Source organism: Magnolia sinica, chromosome 18 (assembly GCF_029962835.1).
Source record: "Magnolia sinica isolate HGM2019 chromosome 18, MsV1, whole genome shotgun sequence".
NCBI lineage: Eukaryota > Viridiplantae > Streptophyta > Magnoliopsida > Magnoliales > Magnoliaceae > Magnolia > Magnolia sinica.
The window spans coordinates 47,520,625-47,537,939 of record NC_080590.1 but is presented as its reverse complement, the minus strand read 5'-3'; the positions used below and the strand labels follow the sequence as shown (position 1 = coordinate 47,537,939).

The following is a 17,315-nucleotide window of genomic DNA, read 5'->3' as shown; positions in this document are numbered from 1 at the left end:
AACACTGCTCATGCTATGGTACTCCACACCAATCATGTTTATACACCATCCAATTCATTCATCTGAGGTGTCTTGTCATGATGAAAGAATTACCCAAACATCACAGCATTTCAAAACTCAGGAGGGCCATACCACGTGAATTAAGAGTTTTTACATATAACATTACAGTGTGGCCCACCTGACTGTTGAACCAGCCTGATTATTGTGAACAAGGCCAATCAGGGGGTGGTTTACCTGATGGACAGGGTGGATTCCATTCACGTTAAGTTGCTTTCCCCATGTTAAGCAAGCAACACAAGCGTTTTCCCTTTTACAGGTGGAAAGGGAAATACATTTACTTGGTGGTTTGCATTCCCAAACAGGTGTACCTGTCCCATCAGGGAAAACCCTCTTCATTTCCCTCAATGAATACTCTTTTCACCCTATCCAAACAGGACCCTGAGAGAATGAGAGATGGGAAACATCAATCAGCATAGAAGAGAACGGAAGCCTAAGCACTGCATCATACTATTAGATGGTAGTGGAAATGCGACCAAAATTTTGTGGACAGGTAGGACACCAAAATGAAACAAAACAAAGATTAAAGTCCTAAACGACTAGCAAAACAGAAACATAATGTTGAAGTAATGAACTCAGCAGCATGACTATTAATTCAGAGCAAGAAGCAGGCATCCCTAAGAAGAAACTAATATTTGCAGGACAACATAATAAAACAGCAACCAAACTTACAGCAGCAGATGACGCGTAAGTCCGATGGTCTTCAAAAACAACTCTGAGTGAGAGCATGTTTATAACAGGCAGCTGTAGTCTGAACACCTCATACATTTTCCCTGTATTCTAACTTGCCCACAAAAACAGGAAATGTTCATATTTTGCATACCAGGTCAAAGTAAAAAATCCAGGCCAGCAACAGTGTCTACCTTAATAGTATGAAGAAATTCACTAAGGAATAACTCTTGTGTCGCAGGGGACTGATGAGTACATGCCAGAACTTCAAGCATATGCTTGATTGCCACGTCAAACATACCAATAAAAGCATGCCACCTGAATCAGATGACAGAATTTGCAGATATACTACACTTGGGCCTAATACCTCAGGTAACAAATCTACCAATCAAACTTAAAAGTAGGATTCTAGATAGGTTACCTTCCAATGTTAAAATGAACATGGTCATTGATATAGCTCCAAACATTCCCTTTATAAACAGACAGAGCATTTTTGTATGTCCGAATGGCATGTTTTCTCTGGACAGGAAAGCATGAATGGACAACTTTAGGAACTGTGTGGCTGTTCTATGCACCAAATAAGAAATTTTCACTGCTCAATAGGCAAGTACCTGACCAGAAATATCGTAATAGTTACCAGCCAGAACAAGATGAAATCCATACTTGCGCAACATAGGTGGATTAGAAAACAAGTAGCAGTACGATGACTGCTCGAGTATTACAGCTGAATGTAAACGAGGTTCCTGAGAAAAAGAAAAACAGTTAAACAAAGAAAAATAACTATAACCCCAATTTATATTTTTTTGTATAGAAGGTACCTCATGGGAAATACGAAAAAAAACGCCCGCAGAATCTTTGTACTGACCCCAGGCCTTGAGCATTTCTGCCCACCATAGGCCGCACCTTGTAGCATTTCTCTGACCAGAAGAACCAATTTTCTGCAAATAAACAGACCTAATATTAGTTTAAAAATTGTCGGTGCAATAAAACCAGCTAGTTACGAACAACATTTTTTGCTAAATTATTAAAGGATATAGTATATCAAGTTTTTTGGGTTAATACCAATATAAAGAATATGAATTCACATTTTTTGTTTAGCGAGGCTTAAACATACTCACCTTTCTAAGATGAGCACTTTTACTTCCAAACACAATTTTAACTAGTACCCAAAACATGCATAGCACATTTATAATAGTCAGATAGAGTGACCTAGAAACCACATTGCAATAATAGCTTCCAATAAAACATGGTTTATGATATTTGGATGGAGGTTTAATTTAATTGAAGAAAATATATTATAATGATATAAACATACAACAAATATTTCCGGATATATAGAAATGTTTCAGAACTAACAAAGTAAAAGACATACCTAAAAATTAGAAATTTAGTTTATTGACCATAGATAACATCAAAAGAGGCAAATTTTCATATCTTTTCACCTGATCTTTTATAACCAATGAGAACACTATATCTCGTATAGCATGTTGTAGCTCATCTTTGATCTGCTTGTGCATGTATAGATTCATATACCTTCATATTTGACTCATGTTAGAAGTTTGTCAATGCCCGGAGTAAAAACCTTAACCTAATGTGCCCAGAGGATATTTTTAAATCACTAAAATTCAAGAAATCAGTGGCTAATTTCCAAATTCTAAGGGTATTTCTGTAACACCCGTTCTTTCAGTCTTCAGGTGTCACTAACCGTTGATGTTCGGATTGGGATTAATCTGAACTGTCAAAATGATTGACCGTTGGATTTGTATTAGTGGGCATGTAAGTTCTGAAATACATTTCATATCGACCATTTGAGCCTCAGATTTGCCTCATCTTGGGGTTGTTGGCCTATCAAGGACCATAGAACCTGATGGACAGATTAGATTGCAAAAGGAAGCATCACAGTGGACCCCACATGATGCTGAATGTACAAAGTAGGGTGTACACCCGCGGCCCACCGAACTTAGACCCTGGTCAAACTCGGTTTGACCCGAGCCTGAAGAAGAAAGAGTTATTCTTCCTTTCCTGTTTCCCACCTGTGCGCGTTTTAAACGGACGTCGTCCATCTGTTTGTTGATCATGGCCCACCATCGATTTATGTCTGGAAGATCAGATCCATTCATCGTATTCTAGACGAATTCTGAACAAACCCCACCTGGTTTCGCATGCTGTCACACATGTGAGTGCTCACAAGTTTCAGCGAAAACAGGAGATGCGTGCGATGTTTTCCGAAAGCGAGAGTCGTTTCTCGCTACCAAGCTAGCGATCCATTTCAGCATCTCTCGCTCCACCTCAATTATTCTTTAACTTGAAATCCGGGCGCTCCGATCTCGAGTTCCGGCTGTGCAAGAAGAGCGGGAGAATCTTTCGGTTATAGAGGGTTGTTGCCCTAAATCAAATTGTACCAGTTCATTATTCCTTCTAACAATCTTATACGTCCAAAGGAACCTCCAGAGAAAGCCTAGAAGTTTCTTTTGTTGTTACTCGGGTTTTTCCAGCAGCTGCTAGGGTTCCTCTCTCAGTCGCAAGATGAGTTCGAACCCACCAAAGAAATTCTCGCAACTAGTCAAAATGTGGGCCCCGCAAGGTTCCAATGGTCCATCTAGACCATTTACAATCATTGGATTGAAGATTTATTGGCCGGATCAAGAATCGCCATTGACGAGTTCATCTTCTTCCTTCTTTGACCGAAATCACACTATTCTTGGATGGGCCCCATTTTACTGTTCAAAGACGTTCAAATGATGGGTCAGGTGACCAGAAGTCCATCCATGCAGTCTGATCATGTCCATGCAAGTAGATTCTAGCAAGATCGGCGATTATTTCAGCGTGTAGGCTAAGCTTCAAACAAATTAACGCCTAAAATCTGTAACTAATCTCATGATTAGTTACAGATCTTTCTAGAGGTTCTGGCTAGGCTCATAGCAATCCCTTTTTGAACCCTAAATTCCACGGAAATAGAGAGAGAGAGAGAGAGAGAGAGAGAGAGAGAGAGAGATTGGGTTGAGCCGCACTGAACCTGGTGTCCGAGTCTCACACCAGGTAACCAAGTTGTTGAGTCAAGGAGTTGTCCGCCCACCTATGGTGGCTGTAACGGATAACTCAGCTCACGTCAAGCTGGGTTGCAGTCCTCTATGTTTTTAAAGCCTCTTTGACCAAGAAAGCAGAAGTAGGAGAGAAGTTGTTGCAAGACTCGCAGTCGTCTTCTCTTATTCATAGCCAAGTGGCATTCGTGAATTCCTCGTCTCACTGGGTCGCTAACTCGATGGATTACTCCCTATCCTAAGTCGGATTTGGTCTGGTTCAGAACCTTCTAAGTTTAGTAGTAGCGGAGGTTTCTGTTGGATAGATCAGCACCAAGTCAGGAAGAGCTTATTGCGAACCGAGTCACCTTCTTTGTGTGGTTGAGTCATTGTTGTGTGAACTAACCAAATTTTGGGTCATTTCAATTTATCAGATCGTGTGTAGGTTGGAGCTTGGATTTCTGCTACGGCAAGGGTCATCCAACTCGTTGTTGGACCTCGGGTTCAACATCTGATTTCACCAAGTTAACATCGAATTGCTGAGTTAACTCAGTAACTTCTATTGAGTCTAGCATTAGATACACCTTGGTTGGAGTTGTTACAATTCAGCCACTGGTATAATTGCCAAGTCGAGGTAAATCGAAGCCTGATTTCATTCGTTTTGTTACCGAGTTCACTCAGTGAGTTTTCACCAAGTCTGTTGTTTATAGAAAGTTTATTGTTGGTCATGTTGATTCAGTAGTTGGTTTGTATCATTTGAACTCTCTTCGTGTTGGGGACATTTGGAAATCGAGTCAAGTTCAACTAGGTGAGTGAACTTTGTTGCAATTGCATGTCAAATCGTGTTTGATTAAGGTATTATTTCTTAAATCTCTACTTATTCATGGAAATTTAAATCTCACATGTAGCTATTCCTTACTTGAATTAATTCAAATCCAAGTCAAGTTGGTGTGGAAATCGAGTTGGATTCGTGCAAGTGGGGGTAATTTGAGTTAATTTCTTTTGATCTGATCTAGGTGAGGTTTCCCCTCTAAGCTTTCTGCTTAAGTTCATTACTCTTGTTGTAGATGATTACGAAATTCATATCTATGTTGCATTATTCTAGTATGTTGATCTCATGCGAAATTGATTTCTATATTGAAGGGTTTAATTGTCTCTTTAATTCTAGCATGTATGAATGTAAAATGCTGCCGCATGTTATCTCAAGTGTAGCTAGTTGAAAATTGATTAATCAATTAGATGTGTGCCACATGTGATTGTGATTCTAATTTGTTAGATTTGATCAATCCATGAATTGTGCCACATGATGTTGTATCTTTAGTGTTATGGTATTTGAATGTTCCTTATGTTAAGTGATCGTTGTGAATAATTGTCTAGTTGAATGAATCATTTGTAAAACAATATTTGAGGATGAATCATGTTGAAAGGAGGATTAATGGAGCTCGTGTAAGGATCAAAACGACCTTGCAATATGTGATGAACTTATGGAGAACAGGATTTAGCTGGCGTAGTGTGGAAGGCCACATTATAATATAATTTGGTATGTGGAGAATAGGATTTAGCTGGCGTACCATTTCCCTATATAAGGTCTCTTGGGGGCGGCGTGCAGGATACCAGGACTCTATATGTATGTATGTATGTATGTATGTATGTATATACATATATATATATATATATATATAGGGAAATGATACTATGAGGTCGACCTCATGGGAACTTCCCATGAGATCAAGCTGTGTGGGCCCCACCATGATGTGTGTCGAACATCTACCCCATCAGGTAGATGCACCACTCCATGGTGGGCCATGGGCTTAAAAATCAAGTCAATCTATGACTTGGGTGGGCCACACCACATATAACGGTTGAGAGGGGTTACTCTCCTATTAAAACATTCATAATCATTTATTGGGCCCACCAAGATGTGGTTCATAAATCCAGACCATCCATTGTGTGTCCCACTTGGATGAGGGGTTAGACCAAGTTTTAGCCGCACCCAAAACTCAGGTGGGCCCCACCAAGTTCTTTTATAAGTTTTAGGCATGTCTTCACATGGTTTTAGATGGTATGGCCCACCTAAGTTCCGTATACGGCTGATTTTTGGGATATCCCCATCAAATCCACGGTGTTGATGTTCGACACACATCATGGTGGGGCCCACACAGCTCGACCTCATGGGAAGCTCCCACGAGGTCGACCTCATAGTACCATTTCCCATATATATATATATATATATATATATATATATATATATGAAAGGGTCTTATATGTTTTTAGGGCCTGTTTGGATTCATCGAAATATAAATTGAGGAAACATCATTTCCATGAAAATGACGTTCCGTTGTTTGTTTTCGTAAATTTCTTGGAAACGTTGTTTCCATTTCACAATGATTTCTTGAAAAATGCCCCTTCATTTCCTTGCTTAGACTTAAGAACCATCATTTCTAAGAAACTGGGGGAATCAAAGGAAATAACCTCTTTTAATAACGTGCCCACATGGTAGTCACATGTGCCACCACGCATCTTCTAATCACCCGACATGTCCAACCATCCATATTCAAGTGCCCTACATGTGCCAATGTGCCACATGTGCAGCATATACCACCATCAATCTTAAAGCACCACACATGTGCCACATTTGCAACATGTGCCATCGCCCATCTTTTAGTGACCCACGTTTCAATGTGCCATGTACAACATGTGCCAGCGCCCATCTTTTAGTGACCAACGTTTCAATGTGCCACACACCCCAATGTACGTGTGCAACATGTGCCAACCTCATTTGCAAATGCCCTATGTGCCACGTGCTACTCAGCCACATGTGCCATGTGGCCACCATCCATCTTTAAACGCTTCATATGTGCATCATGTGCCGATGTGCAACATATTCAACATCTGCCACCAAACCACCTTCAGGTGCTCCACATATGCCAATGTGCCACGTGCCACAATCCATCTTAAAGAACCAAATACATGCCACAATGCCACATGTGCGTCACGTACAACCACCCATAGTCAAAGTGTGTCAACATGCCGCATGCCCCAATGTGCCCCATGTGAAATATGGGCCACTCTCATCTGCAACCACACCACATGTGCATATGTGCCACTGGTGCTATTGTGCCCATGTCATCCATCTTTAAGCGCTCCACAAGCGCCACATGTGTCAACGGGCCACATGCAACATGTGCCACCATCCATCTTCAAGCATCCCATAAGTGTGAGAATGTTCCACATGTGCCAATGTGTCATGTGTGACGTTCTGACACGTGCCAAAATCCATCTTCTACGCACACACGTCTCACCTTTCGTTTTTTAGTAAAATCTTCATGAAAATTCCTTTTTCCCAAACAACATGTTTGGAAATGAAGAATTTTTTTTTAAGCAAACCTTTAGGAAAAAACAAAATTTAAGGGAAACAACTTTTCATTTCTCACTGTTTTCTAGAAATAAGGTTTCCCAAAAAACACCATCTTCCACAAATCCAAACAGGCCCTTTAACACTATCATGATATGTTACCATATCATGATAGTGTTAAAGGTAAACTTCTTGAAAGATAAAATAAAGAAAAGACAAGAATCCTTTAACACTATCATGATATGTTACCATAGTCCATATACAAGTTCCCAATTGCTAATATCATGACATGTATTAGATTTCTTAATGCATATTGAAGGAAAATGGATGATTGATAAGTCTTTAATTTTTCTGGCTTATTTATAATTTTTCAACATTAAGTGAAAATCAGAAAATATATATATATATATAGCTTACAATTTATGATATGATTTGAGATTCAATACGATTAAACCCCCATTACAATTTGTGATACCATAACAATTTTGATAACATTGCCCACCACCGTCCGACCCCTAAAAGGTTCTAGCCCTCCCCTATGCCACGACTTTATTTCATTTTCTGTTGTCATCAAACTTTCACCAAGCTACCATGAGAACCTGCATTTCAATAGTGAAACAAGATTCACAAAGTTGACCCCAAATAGCTAGGACAACACTAATATGAACACGATGATGACAGTTCACAATTCTGACAAGATCTGAAAAGCTTGTTCACGCATCCAGGCCATCTGATCACCTGATCAAGGCCCAAATTGATGCCCACAGATGATTGATTGTATCATCAAGCCCATTTAAGGGTTCAGAATGCAGATCAGTCCCATTCAAAGGCACAGATTAAATCGTCCAGTCAGGCCGAGTTGGATATAAGGCCTATCAAAACATGCAGATTAGATATCAAGCCCAGTCAACTATGCACATCAAAGATCTAGAGCACATCAAGGGTCCAGATTGAGCCGATTCGTGATTTAGACCAGGACAAGGGCACTGGTGAATGAACTGACCAATTTGAGAGTCCAACTGGACTATGGGAACCACAAATCCAATTGGATGACCCTAATTGATGAATGGTTGAACTGTGGGGCCACAAATCAACCGTCAATGTATAGATACCAACCATCGAGTTTCTAGGGGGTTTGTACCAGTACAAATCCCTCCCACGTTATGCGGTAGTATACAGATTTCCTCTAGTAAGAGTAGAACAACATATTTAGTTTGCTTCTTTAGTTATTTATTTAATTGCAAATTATTAGCTATTTAAAACACTTCGAGATAAAATAAGGAAAGTTTTTATATGGACCAATAGGCATTAAGCATTAGTTTCCTTAACTATGAGGAGTCTATAAAGAAGTCTTTCAAAAGAGAAAAAAAAAAAAAAAGCCATACTTATTGCACTATTATGCCATGATTTATTTAATTATCGAATGAAGTTTATTAAGGTTTTATTTTATGAGAATAAGAGGTTCTGTAGTTTCAGATTGCTAGTTTAGACTAGTAGGCTCGCAGGATCATCCCACAGTCCCCATTCACTATATTGGAGGGCTCCTTTTCTATTTAGGTTATTTAGAAGACCATTGAATTCTATATCCACTGTCTATTTTTTAGGGTTAAATATCATTTTTGTGGACTAATTGGAGGATTAGATCATTTGTGCTACATATTCAAATCTATTGTAGTTCGATTCTTCAATTGTGCAACATCAGTTTCGGTATCAGAGCAAGTGGATTCCCAGAACTTTTCCCCATAACCCCAAATTCCAAAATCCTAATTTCCCCAACCCACCAAACCCTAACTTTAAATAGAATCAAATTAAATTAACAAATTGCAAGTTGAAACTGGCATACCAGATTAAAGCTCAAATTATCCACAAGAAGAGATTGATAGAACAGGAAAAATAAGAAACAACTAAGCGCAGAGCTCAACAGTCCTCTAGTCTTGCATCGGAGTTCATACAATCTCCCCTCCCCCAATACAAACCATAGAGAGAAACTCTCATGAATTTCATTCAAATTCTCAAAGAGAAGTTTCACGTGCAATAATGGAGGGTTAAAGTTTCGCATGCATAATGCAATGAGCCACATGTATAGAGGTGCATACCTAGTTTCCCTCTCTTAACAAAATTAGACTTTCCAAAAAATAAAAATAATAATAAGACTTCAACAGTCTTATCATTGGCATCAGTGTTCGAGTTGTCGGTGTCGCTACAAGTTTCGCTGGCTGGAGATAAAGATATAATATCGTTATCGCCGATAATATCGCCAATAACCGGAAATGCAGGGAAAAAGGGGGAAACATGGAGAAAATGGTGGAATTTTTCAGTGAAACTTCAGGACATGCCTAAATACATATATTTACATATTCAGGAATAAAAAATTTGCAAAAAGAATATATTAAATTAAAAGTTTTCATCTAAGGGGGGCCAAAAAGCATGCGTTGTTGTAAGAAATCACTCAAATAGTAATCAAAATGAGTTTATATAATACAAATGCAAGCTTACAACAATTAAGACATGCAAAAGTAAATAAATTAAAAAAATACACATTTCTGGCCATTTTTCATACCCACATAGAGTGACGAGGTGGCTCGTAATCATTGTCTGGATCCCGTGGCAGTTGAGAGTAGTACTGTTGCTCAACATGTTGACAGTACTGTTTACAGGTCATCCTTTGCTTGTACCAATTGAGGAACTCTCTTATGTATCTCTGATAATCATCCTCCCCAAACTATACGATTACGCCTAGACGTGGGTATTGTGTGACATACATCGACAGCATTTGCTGAGCAGGGTATTAAGGGAACAGATCAAGTCTAACCCCGACTCCTTGATAGTATTGCTGCCAGTCGTACGGGTATCCCGAATATCCACCTGTCAAAGGGTCATGGCTCAAAGAACTATCTTCTGGCTGCCTGTACTCATGGGTAGATAAGCGTGACTGAATGTCAAAGCTATCACGGCCATACCCATGATATCCCCCATGAGCATAAGGTGGGACAGAGGTGGAGCTCCCCGGATCTAAACTTATGTCCATAGATGACAAGCTGCATGTGAGAGCATCAGCCGCGGGGCGTCCGGCTTTCTTCTTCGAACGACGTTCGAACATATATGTGGGCTCCGATGCTCTCGCCCTGGATGGTGGACGAGATCCATGGTCCATGTCTTGAGTGGCATGGTCAAAGCTTTGCTCCTCAGTGAACTGGCCAACGGATCGTTGGCTCTGAGCCGTCGTATATCCCCCACCATTGCCACCCCTACCCCCACTAGTACCACCTATACTAGTGTTCGGTGCCTCCGTCCCCTCTCTCATCACCGTCGTCATCGTCGTGGTCATCATCATCGCTGTCGTCGTCATCCCCAGGACCAGTGTTGAGTGGGGTTGAGTCTCATCATCATCATCACTCACTATGACTTGAGGATGGGGAGGGGGCCGTGAAAATGCTTCCTCACACATTGGAACGTGCCGAACTCCTCAACAAAGGATCAAATGAGTCTGCATCCACCTTCTGTTCGATTACTACCTAATCGACATCGATACTCAGAGCCGCTGCTCCCTCGGCTACCTGTGAAGCAGGGCCTCCCTCCGCATCATCTAAATCAGCTGATTTGACCCACTCATAAAGTGGGTCCTCATCATCATCACCTATCCGTGCCATGTTACCTATAGACAACAGGTCCAGCGGGTTCTGATTTTCCTCCATGTCTCGGTCTACCCGCGACTGCCTCTCTCTTAACGTCAAATTGAAGAGGCAGTAAACGAGCATTTGCAGCTTCTCATATGCCAACCTGTTCCTCTTGCTGGTGTGTATGAGTGACCATGTGCTCCAATTCCTCTCACACAGTGAGAAGGATACAGTTTGTGCGAGAACACGGACTAACCGCAGTGCGGGCGTGTCGACTCCGTACATCGCCCACCACTCACCTATATATCCATAAGGAGCTTAGTTTAGTTTGAAGTTTAAACGAAAAATGCAATTACCTAATTATGTTACCATACTTACATGGCATCATCGTTTCAGTCGATGTTTTTGCTAATGCGGATGAGAACGTACCCCTCGCATCCCTAAACCGCAATAACTGTAAACATGGATTCACAGGTCATTATTTTTAATCACCCATATTTCTAGCGGCTATAAGGAAGAAAATTTATTGCATTACCTGGTTACCGAAATCTGCATGCGCTGTTGATTCTGGGAATAATCGTTCGAACACCTCGTGGACAGCCATCGTCAAATTTTGATTCTCGTGGAGCCGACGTTTGTAATGAAATTTGGGATTCAGATAATATGCTGAAACCCAAATATTAATTGCTCAGTTCTCGGTTGTATTAAGAAACTTACCGGCTTGGTGGAGTGGATGCTCGAGGGTCCTGGTCCATCGATGATCGATGATACTGATCACCCAATGAGACGAACTGGGGATTGCAGTCATTATTCCTTCTCTCATAATTCTCATAAGCTCATACATTGACCCCATCGAAGGCCACATCTCATTATCTACGGCTCGTAGGACCTTGTACATCGGATGCAGAAAGGAAACGACGTTGTGAACTTTTTCCCAGAAGGAATCGGAAAGCACTATCTTCGAACAGGTCTTTGCACCCTCGGTTTTCTTCTGATTCCACTCCATGTATTTCTCGGATCTGAACAAATTTCTCAGACCCACGCGGTGCCTATATAAGCTGTCGAGTGCAATGAAGTTCGTGGCGAACCGTGTCGTGCCTGGTCGAACAATGTCCCCTCCACAACACTCACGCATTGCAGCCAACAACCATAAGTGATTGTATATAAAGTTTGTCACTCTCCTCGCATCCTGGATAGTCTTCTTGACAGAATCCCTCTGGCCTATCTCTTCGAGCATTAAATCAATGCAGTGTGCCGCACACGGGGTCTAATAGAGATTGAACTTCTTCATCAATTTCTTTCCCACCTTAACGAACGCATTGCCATTGTCCGTCACAACTTGGACAACATTCTGGGACCCAACCTCTCTAATCACTCTTTTTAGGAGAGCATATATGTATTCGTGCTTTTTTATTTTGGCCGATGCATCAATGGATTTGAGGAAAACTGGTTGTCCTCTACAGTACACCATGAAATTGATAATGGACAATTTCGTGGGTCCCGTCCACCCGTCACACATGATTGTCACCCCGTACTGCTTCCAGTTTGGCTTGAGTCCACGTGCCCAAGCTTGCATCTCCTCGTGCTCCCGATCGAGGTAGACGCCAAGAATCTCATGTGGCGTGGGAGGCTTCACGTCGGGCCCGGCACGCTGCACCTCCTCAATCATATTTTTAAAGTGAGGACTGGCTGCTGCATTTGCTGGTATATGGCTCGAGATGAACCACCTAGATATAGCATCACCCACTTTCTCCCTGAGCCCCTTGCTCCACATTTTTTAATCTTTTTTGATTAACACCTGCGATGGGTGCATCTGGGACACGAGCGCTTTGCGTGCGTTGTATGACATGCCCGCTGCCTCCCTCAAAACGTCTGCTGCTCCCACCAGCCTCATGTCGGGACGTCCCAAACGACGGCCTACTCTCATCAATCCGTCTTCTTTGCTCCCTCTCCCACTCTGAAGCCCGAGACTCATGAATCACTTGTCTAAAATCACTCCTTTCTCGAGCCGTAACACAATCATCGGGGTATGCGATCACCTCATCGTCGTCGTCATCATGCTCGTCGATAGCACCTACGCCCCGTCTAATGCCTCGTAGCTCTTCCCTCATATCCCTCTCCCAATCATTTTGTTGCAACTTGCGTGACTTCGTTTCAGTCAACACTCTTCTCATCTCCTCACTGGCGTTGTTACACTTGGACAGTCTTTCACGTTCTTGTATCCCCCTGCTAAATGTTCTTTTAGCCTAGACACTCCCCCACTCCGTATCACTTGGCCGCAATAGTTGCATATGGCTCCATATTTATTCCCCTCCACTGGCCGTCCATGTTTCCACCCTATGTCCCTTGCTCCTCCTTTTCCCGATCCAGACGACATTGTGCTCCCTAGTAGTATACAAATTTGCAATAATCGACAAAAAAAAGTGCGGACGGATTGAATTTTACTTTATGAATGCATGTGCATGTGCAGCCCCAGCCTCATCCACGACAGTGCGGTCCTGATTATGGGGCCCACCTTGATGTATTTATTCTTCCATCGCAAGTTTGATGCATGGAGCATTCACATTTGGCCCACCATATCAATGGCTTAGATCACTGAATCATGGGCCTTACTTGTACAAGTACCAACTGTAACCTGAACAAGTCAGGTTCCTAGATCGAGCATATTGCTTCATCCTTCAAAGCTATTGATGGAGCATGAGATCTAGAACATTGGTAACTGAATGGATGGATGATCCAGGCCAATTAGAGGGAGCGTCCACAAATTCAATGGCAATAACAAGTTCTCTGATCAAATACTGAGAATATCCGACAAGTATCGAAAATGGGCTATGGACCATCAATAACAGGTCCCAACACATGAACGGTCCAGATTTTCTAAACGTGCACACGTGTAAAGAGATGAGAGGTGCTTGATGGCAAAGATAAAAGCATTTAATCAGGTACTATACAGCTAAAGTGCACCATACTACCAATAGATGCTTAACACTTTTTCCCTAATCGGGTCCCACCGTTGAAACATTTATAAGGCCCACCATTATGTATTTTTTAGATCCAACCTATTCATAAGTTAACATAGAAATAGATGAAGTGAAAACAAAAATATCAGCTTGATGGGAAACTTCTTTGGCCCTGGGGAAGTTTTGAACGGTGGATCACTATCCCCACTGTTTTCTATGGTGGGGTCCACTTGAACTTTAAATCTATCTCATTATTTTTCTCATGCCATAAAACTCTCTCTGAATGGATGGACGGTATGAATTCAACACATGCATCATGGCGGGGTCCACAAAGCTTGGTGACGTCACTTCAGTAACGCCCTAGGAACGGATTGGCTACTCCCCCTAAAACCAGCCATTGGCTGGTGGTCGGTGCTCTATGGGGCCCACCATGATGTATGTGTGTCATCCATGTTGTCCATATATTTTTATATATCATTTTATACATGATAAGAAAAAATGAAGTATATCTCTATCTCAAGGGGACCACATTATAGGAAACAGTGTTGAATGAATTTTGACCATTAAAAACATTTTGGGGGCCATAAAAGTTTTGGATGAAGCTGATATTTATTGTTTCCCTTCAGCTGGGTCTTTATGACCAAATCAACAGATTGGATGTCAAATAAAGACAGTGGGCCTTAGGAGGATTTTAATTGTGAATATCCATTCATTATTTTTGTCGTGGTGTGGCCCACCTAAGATTTATATTCCAATCATTTTTGTATCAAGCCCTAAAATGATCGTAAAAATGGATGAACGGAATGGATGAAAAACATACATCATGTTGGGGCCCACGAAACACCGACCGGCCATTGGCTGGTGTCGGGGAGTAGCCAATCCGTTCAGCCCCGTGGCTGGTGGTCGTGGTGTACCCCCGGGTACCCTAAGCGTATTGAGTAAACTCTGTGGGGCCCACCTTCATTCATGCATTTTATCCAACCCGTTCATCCATTTTACCAGATAATTTTAGGGCTTTAGCCAAAAAAAGAAGCCTATAAAAATATCTTGTGGACCACACCAAAGTAAACAGTGTGAATTGAACTTCTACCGTTGAAAAGTTATTGGGGGCTACAGAAGTTTTAGATCAAGATGATATTTGTTTGTTTCCCTTCATCCATATCTGTTAGATCCTATGAACAGGTTGGATGAAAAATAAACATTACCACGTGCCTTAGAAAGGTTTCAACGGTGGAAATAAATATTTCCACTGTTTCACGTGGTATGGTCCAGTTGAGGTGTGGATATACTTCAATTTTGGTCTCAACGCCTACAATGATCTTTAAAAACGTATGAACGGCGTGGATGAACCACATGCATTTATGGTGGGTCCAACAGAGTTTACGGTATGGATTGCATCTAAACATCACTGTTGAACCCAGGAAGGTTTCAACGGTAGGAATTTTCCAAACCACATTTTCCTTTAGTACGACTCACTTGAGCTTTGGATACCTTTCATTTTTTACAAGGAGTCCTAAAATGAAATCACAAAATCGATGGACGGAGAGGATTTCTTACAAACATCACAGTGGGCCCCACCTGCCCCACCTGAGCTAGCAGCACATTGAACAGTCTTCCGCAGGAAATCCGCGTCCCTGATCCGCACGCTGCGGAAAGGGATTTGGCTACTCCCCTGCCGTGCTCTGTGGGCCCCACCATGAGGTATGTGTTTCATCCATGCCGTCCATCTATTTTTATAGATAATTTTATGATATTTAGAAAAAAAAAAGAGGTATATCCCAATCTCAGTTGGACCACATTACAAGAAACAGTGTTGAATGAACTATGACCATTAAAAACTTTTTGGGGGCCATAAAGATTTTGGAACAATCTGATCTTTGTTTTTTCCCTTCATCTGAGTTTTTATGAGCTAATTAACGGATTGGATGTCAAATAAACAGTACAGTGGGCCTTAGGAGGATTTAAATGGTGGATATCCAATCACTACTATTTTCCCGTGGTGTGGCCCACCTAAGTTTTAGATCTACCTCATTTTTTGGTTAAAGCTCTAAAATAATATTTAAAAATTAATGGACAGAATGGATACAACAGATGCATCGTGGTGGGGCCCACATAGCACCAGCATGCACCCAGAGCCCAAGCCGCCCAAGCTCGTGGTGGGGTGGTGTGCAACCAAGTGAGGTTGCACCGTCCAAGCCCACCTGTGGGGTCCACCATGATTTATGTATTTTATCCACTCCGTCCATCCATTGTAACAGATAATTTTAGGTCTTGAACCTAAAAAATAAGTATATCCAAACCTCAAGTGGACCACACCATAGGAAACAGTATAAATTGAACATTTACCGTTGAAAATATCTTGGGGGCCACAGAAGTTTTGGATCAAACTTCTATTTGTTTTTTCCCTTCATCCATGTCTGTGTGATCTTATGAACGGTTGGATGAGAAATAAACATCACTGTGGGCCCTAGAAAAGTTTTAACGGTGGAAGTCATTATTCAAACTGTTTCCAATGGTGTGGTCCACTTGATCTTTTGGTGCCATTAAATTTTGGTCTCAACCGCTAAAACAATATGGAAAAACGAATGGACCGCATGGATAGACTAGATGCATTCTTGGTGAGCCCAACAGCGTTACTCGGTACGATAAGAGCATACCGAGTAACCGAGAACGCATCTGCCCGCGGCCCTCCCGATCCCCAATTCACGATAAAAACCCCAAATTCCCTCTCCCCTTCCGAAATTTTTGAAATTTCATTCCTTCCCACCGATTTCTCCGAGATTTTCAACCCGAAAGTCTCTCTCCCTCATCCCAAATCAAACAAAACCTCTATTTTGGAACAAGATCTCAGCCCGCAAGCGGTTTCCGCAACTTGCAGAGGATTTTTCGATGAAAAAAGAAGATATTTTTAGGGTTGAATCTTACCGGAAATGCCGATCTGCACTCAAGAGCAGCTGAACTCGGGTCTTCCTCCAAATCCGGGCGAAAAAACGAGGTATTTCTTATGTTTTTTGTGATTTTTTCGCTGACAACCCCCCCTTTTATCGATAAAAGTGGTTGGTGGCTACAGTTCCCACCCGTGGTTGGTAGGAACAGTGATATGTAGTCCTGATCTTGAAAATACCGATAATATCGGCGAGATTTCGGCGAAATCTAGAAACGAAACGAAATATTGGGGTTTCGGTGTCGCCAGTGCAGCGACACCGAAATTATCGGTGATATTTCGATAATATCGCCGACAATTTGAACACTGATTGGCATGTAGTCTCTTTTCTGCTATCTCAGCAGTCTGGGCTGCTGCCTTTGTCTCTGTTTTTTTTCCTTTCTTTTTTAATACAAGTCTCGTTATCTATCAAAAATAATAATAATAATAATAATAAGACTTCAACAGCTGGACTTCCTAAGATATGAGAGAGAGCAAATAAGGAAACTAATGCAGGGACATTTTCACACCAGGCTCGAGTGGAGTGGCTTGTTAGATGCAGGGGCACACTTAAGGTGAGCAGCCCGTGTGAGGCGGGTGGCTCATGTGAAGTGGAACCCATGTGATGTGAGGCCCACGAGGAGGGTTCGGCCGAGGACCTAACCCATGAGATGTGGGGCCTGGGCTATGAGATAAAGGGATTGATTCGCCACG

At 41.7% G+C, this 17,315-nt stretch overlaps 1 protein-coding gene across 3 annotated transcripts in view; it reads right to left on the bottom strand.

Annotated features, from left to right (window-relative positions):
* LOC131232663 (uncharacterized) overlaps window positions 1-17,315 on the bottom strand; it is a 143,496-nt gene that overhangs the window by 71,101 nt on the left and 55,080 nt on the right. For all 3 annotated transcript variants that reach the window (XM_058229057.1, XM_058229059.1, XM_058229058.1), the window contains exons 13-17: window positions 1,545-1,664; window positions 1,338-1,469; window positions 1,148-1,245; window positions 921-1,044; window positions 730-837 (exon numbers count right to left, since the gene is read on the bottom strand). In XM_058229057.1, coding sequence (XP_058085040.1) covers window positions 730-837; window positions 921-1,044; window positions 1,148-1,245; window positions 1,338-1,469; window positions 1,545-1,664 — 582 coding nt within the window. The remainder of the gene's footprint in view (window positions 1-729; window positions 838-920; window positions 1,045-1,147; window positions 1,246-1,337; window positions 1,470-1,544; window positions 1,665-17,315) is intronic.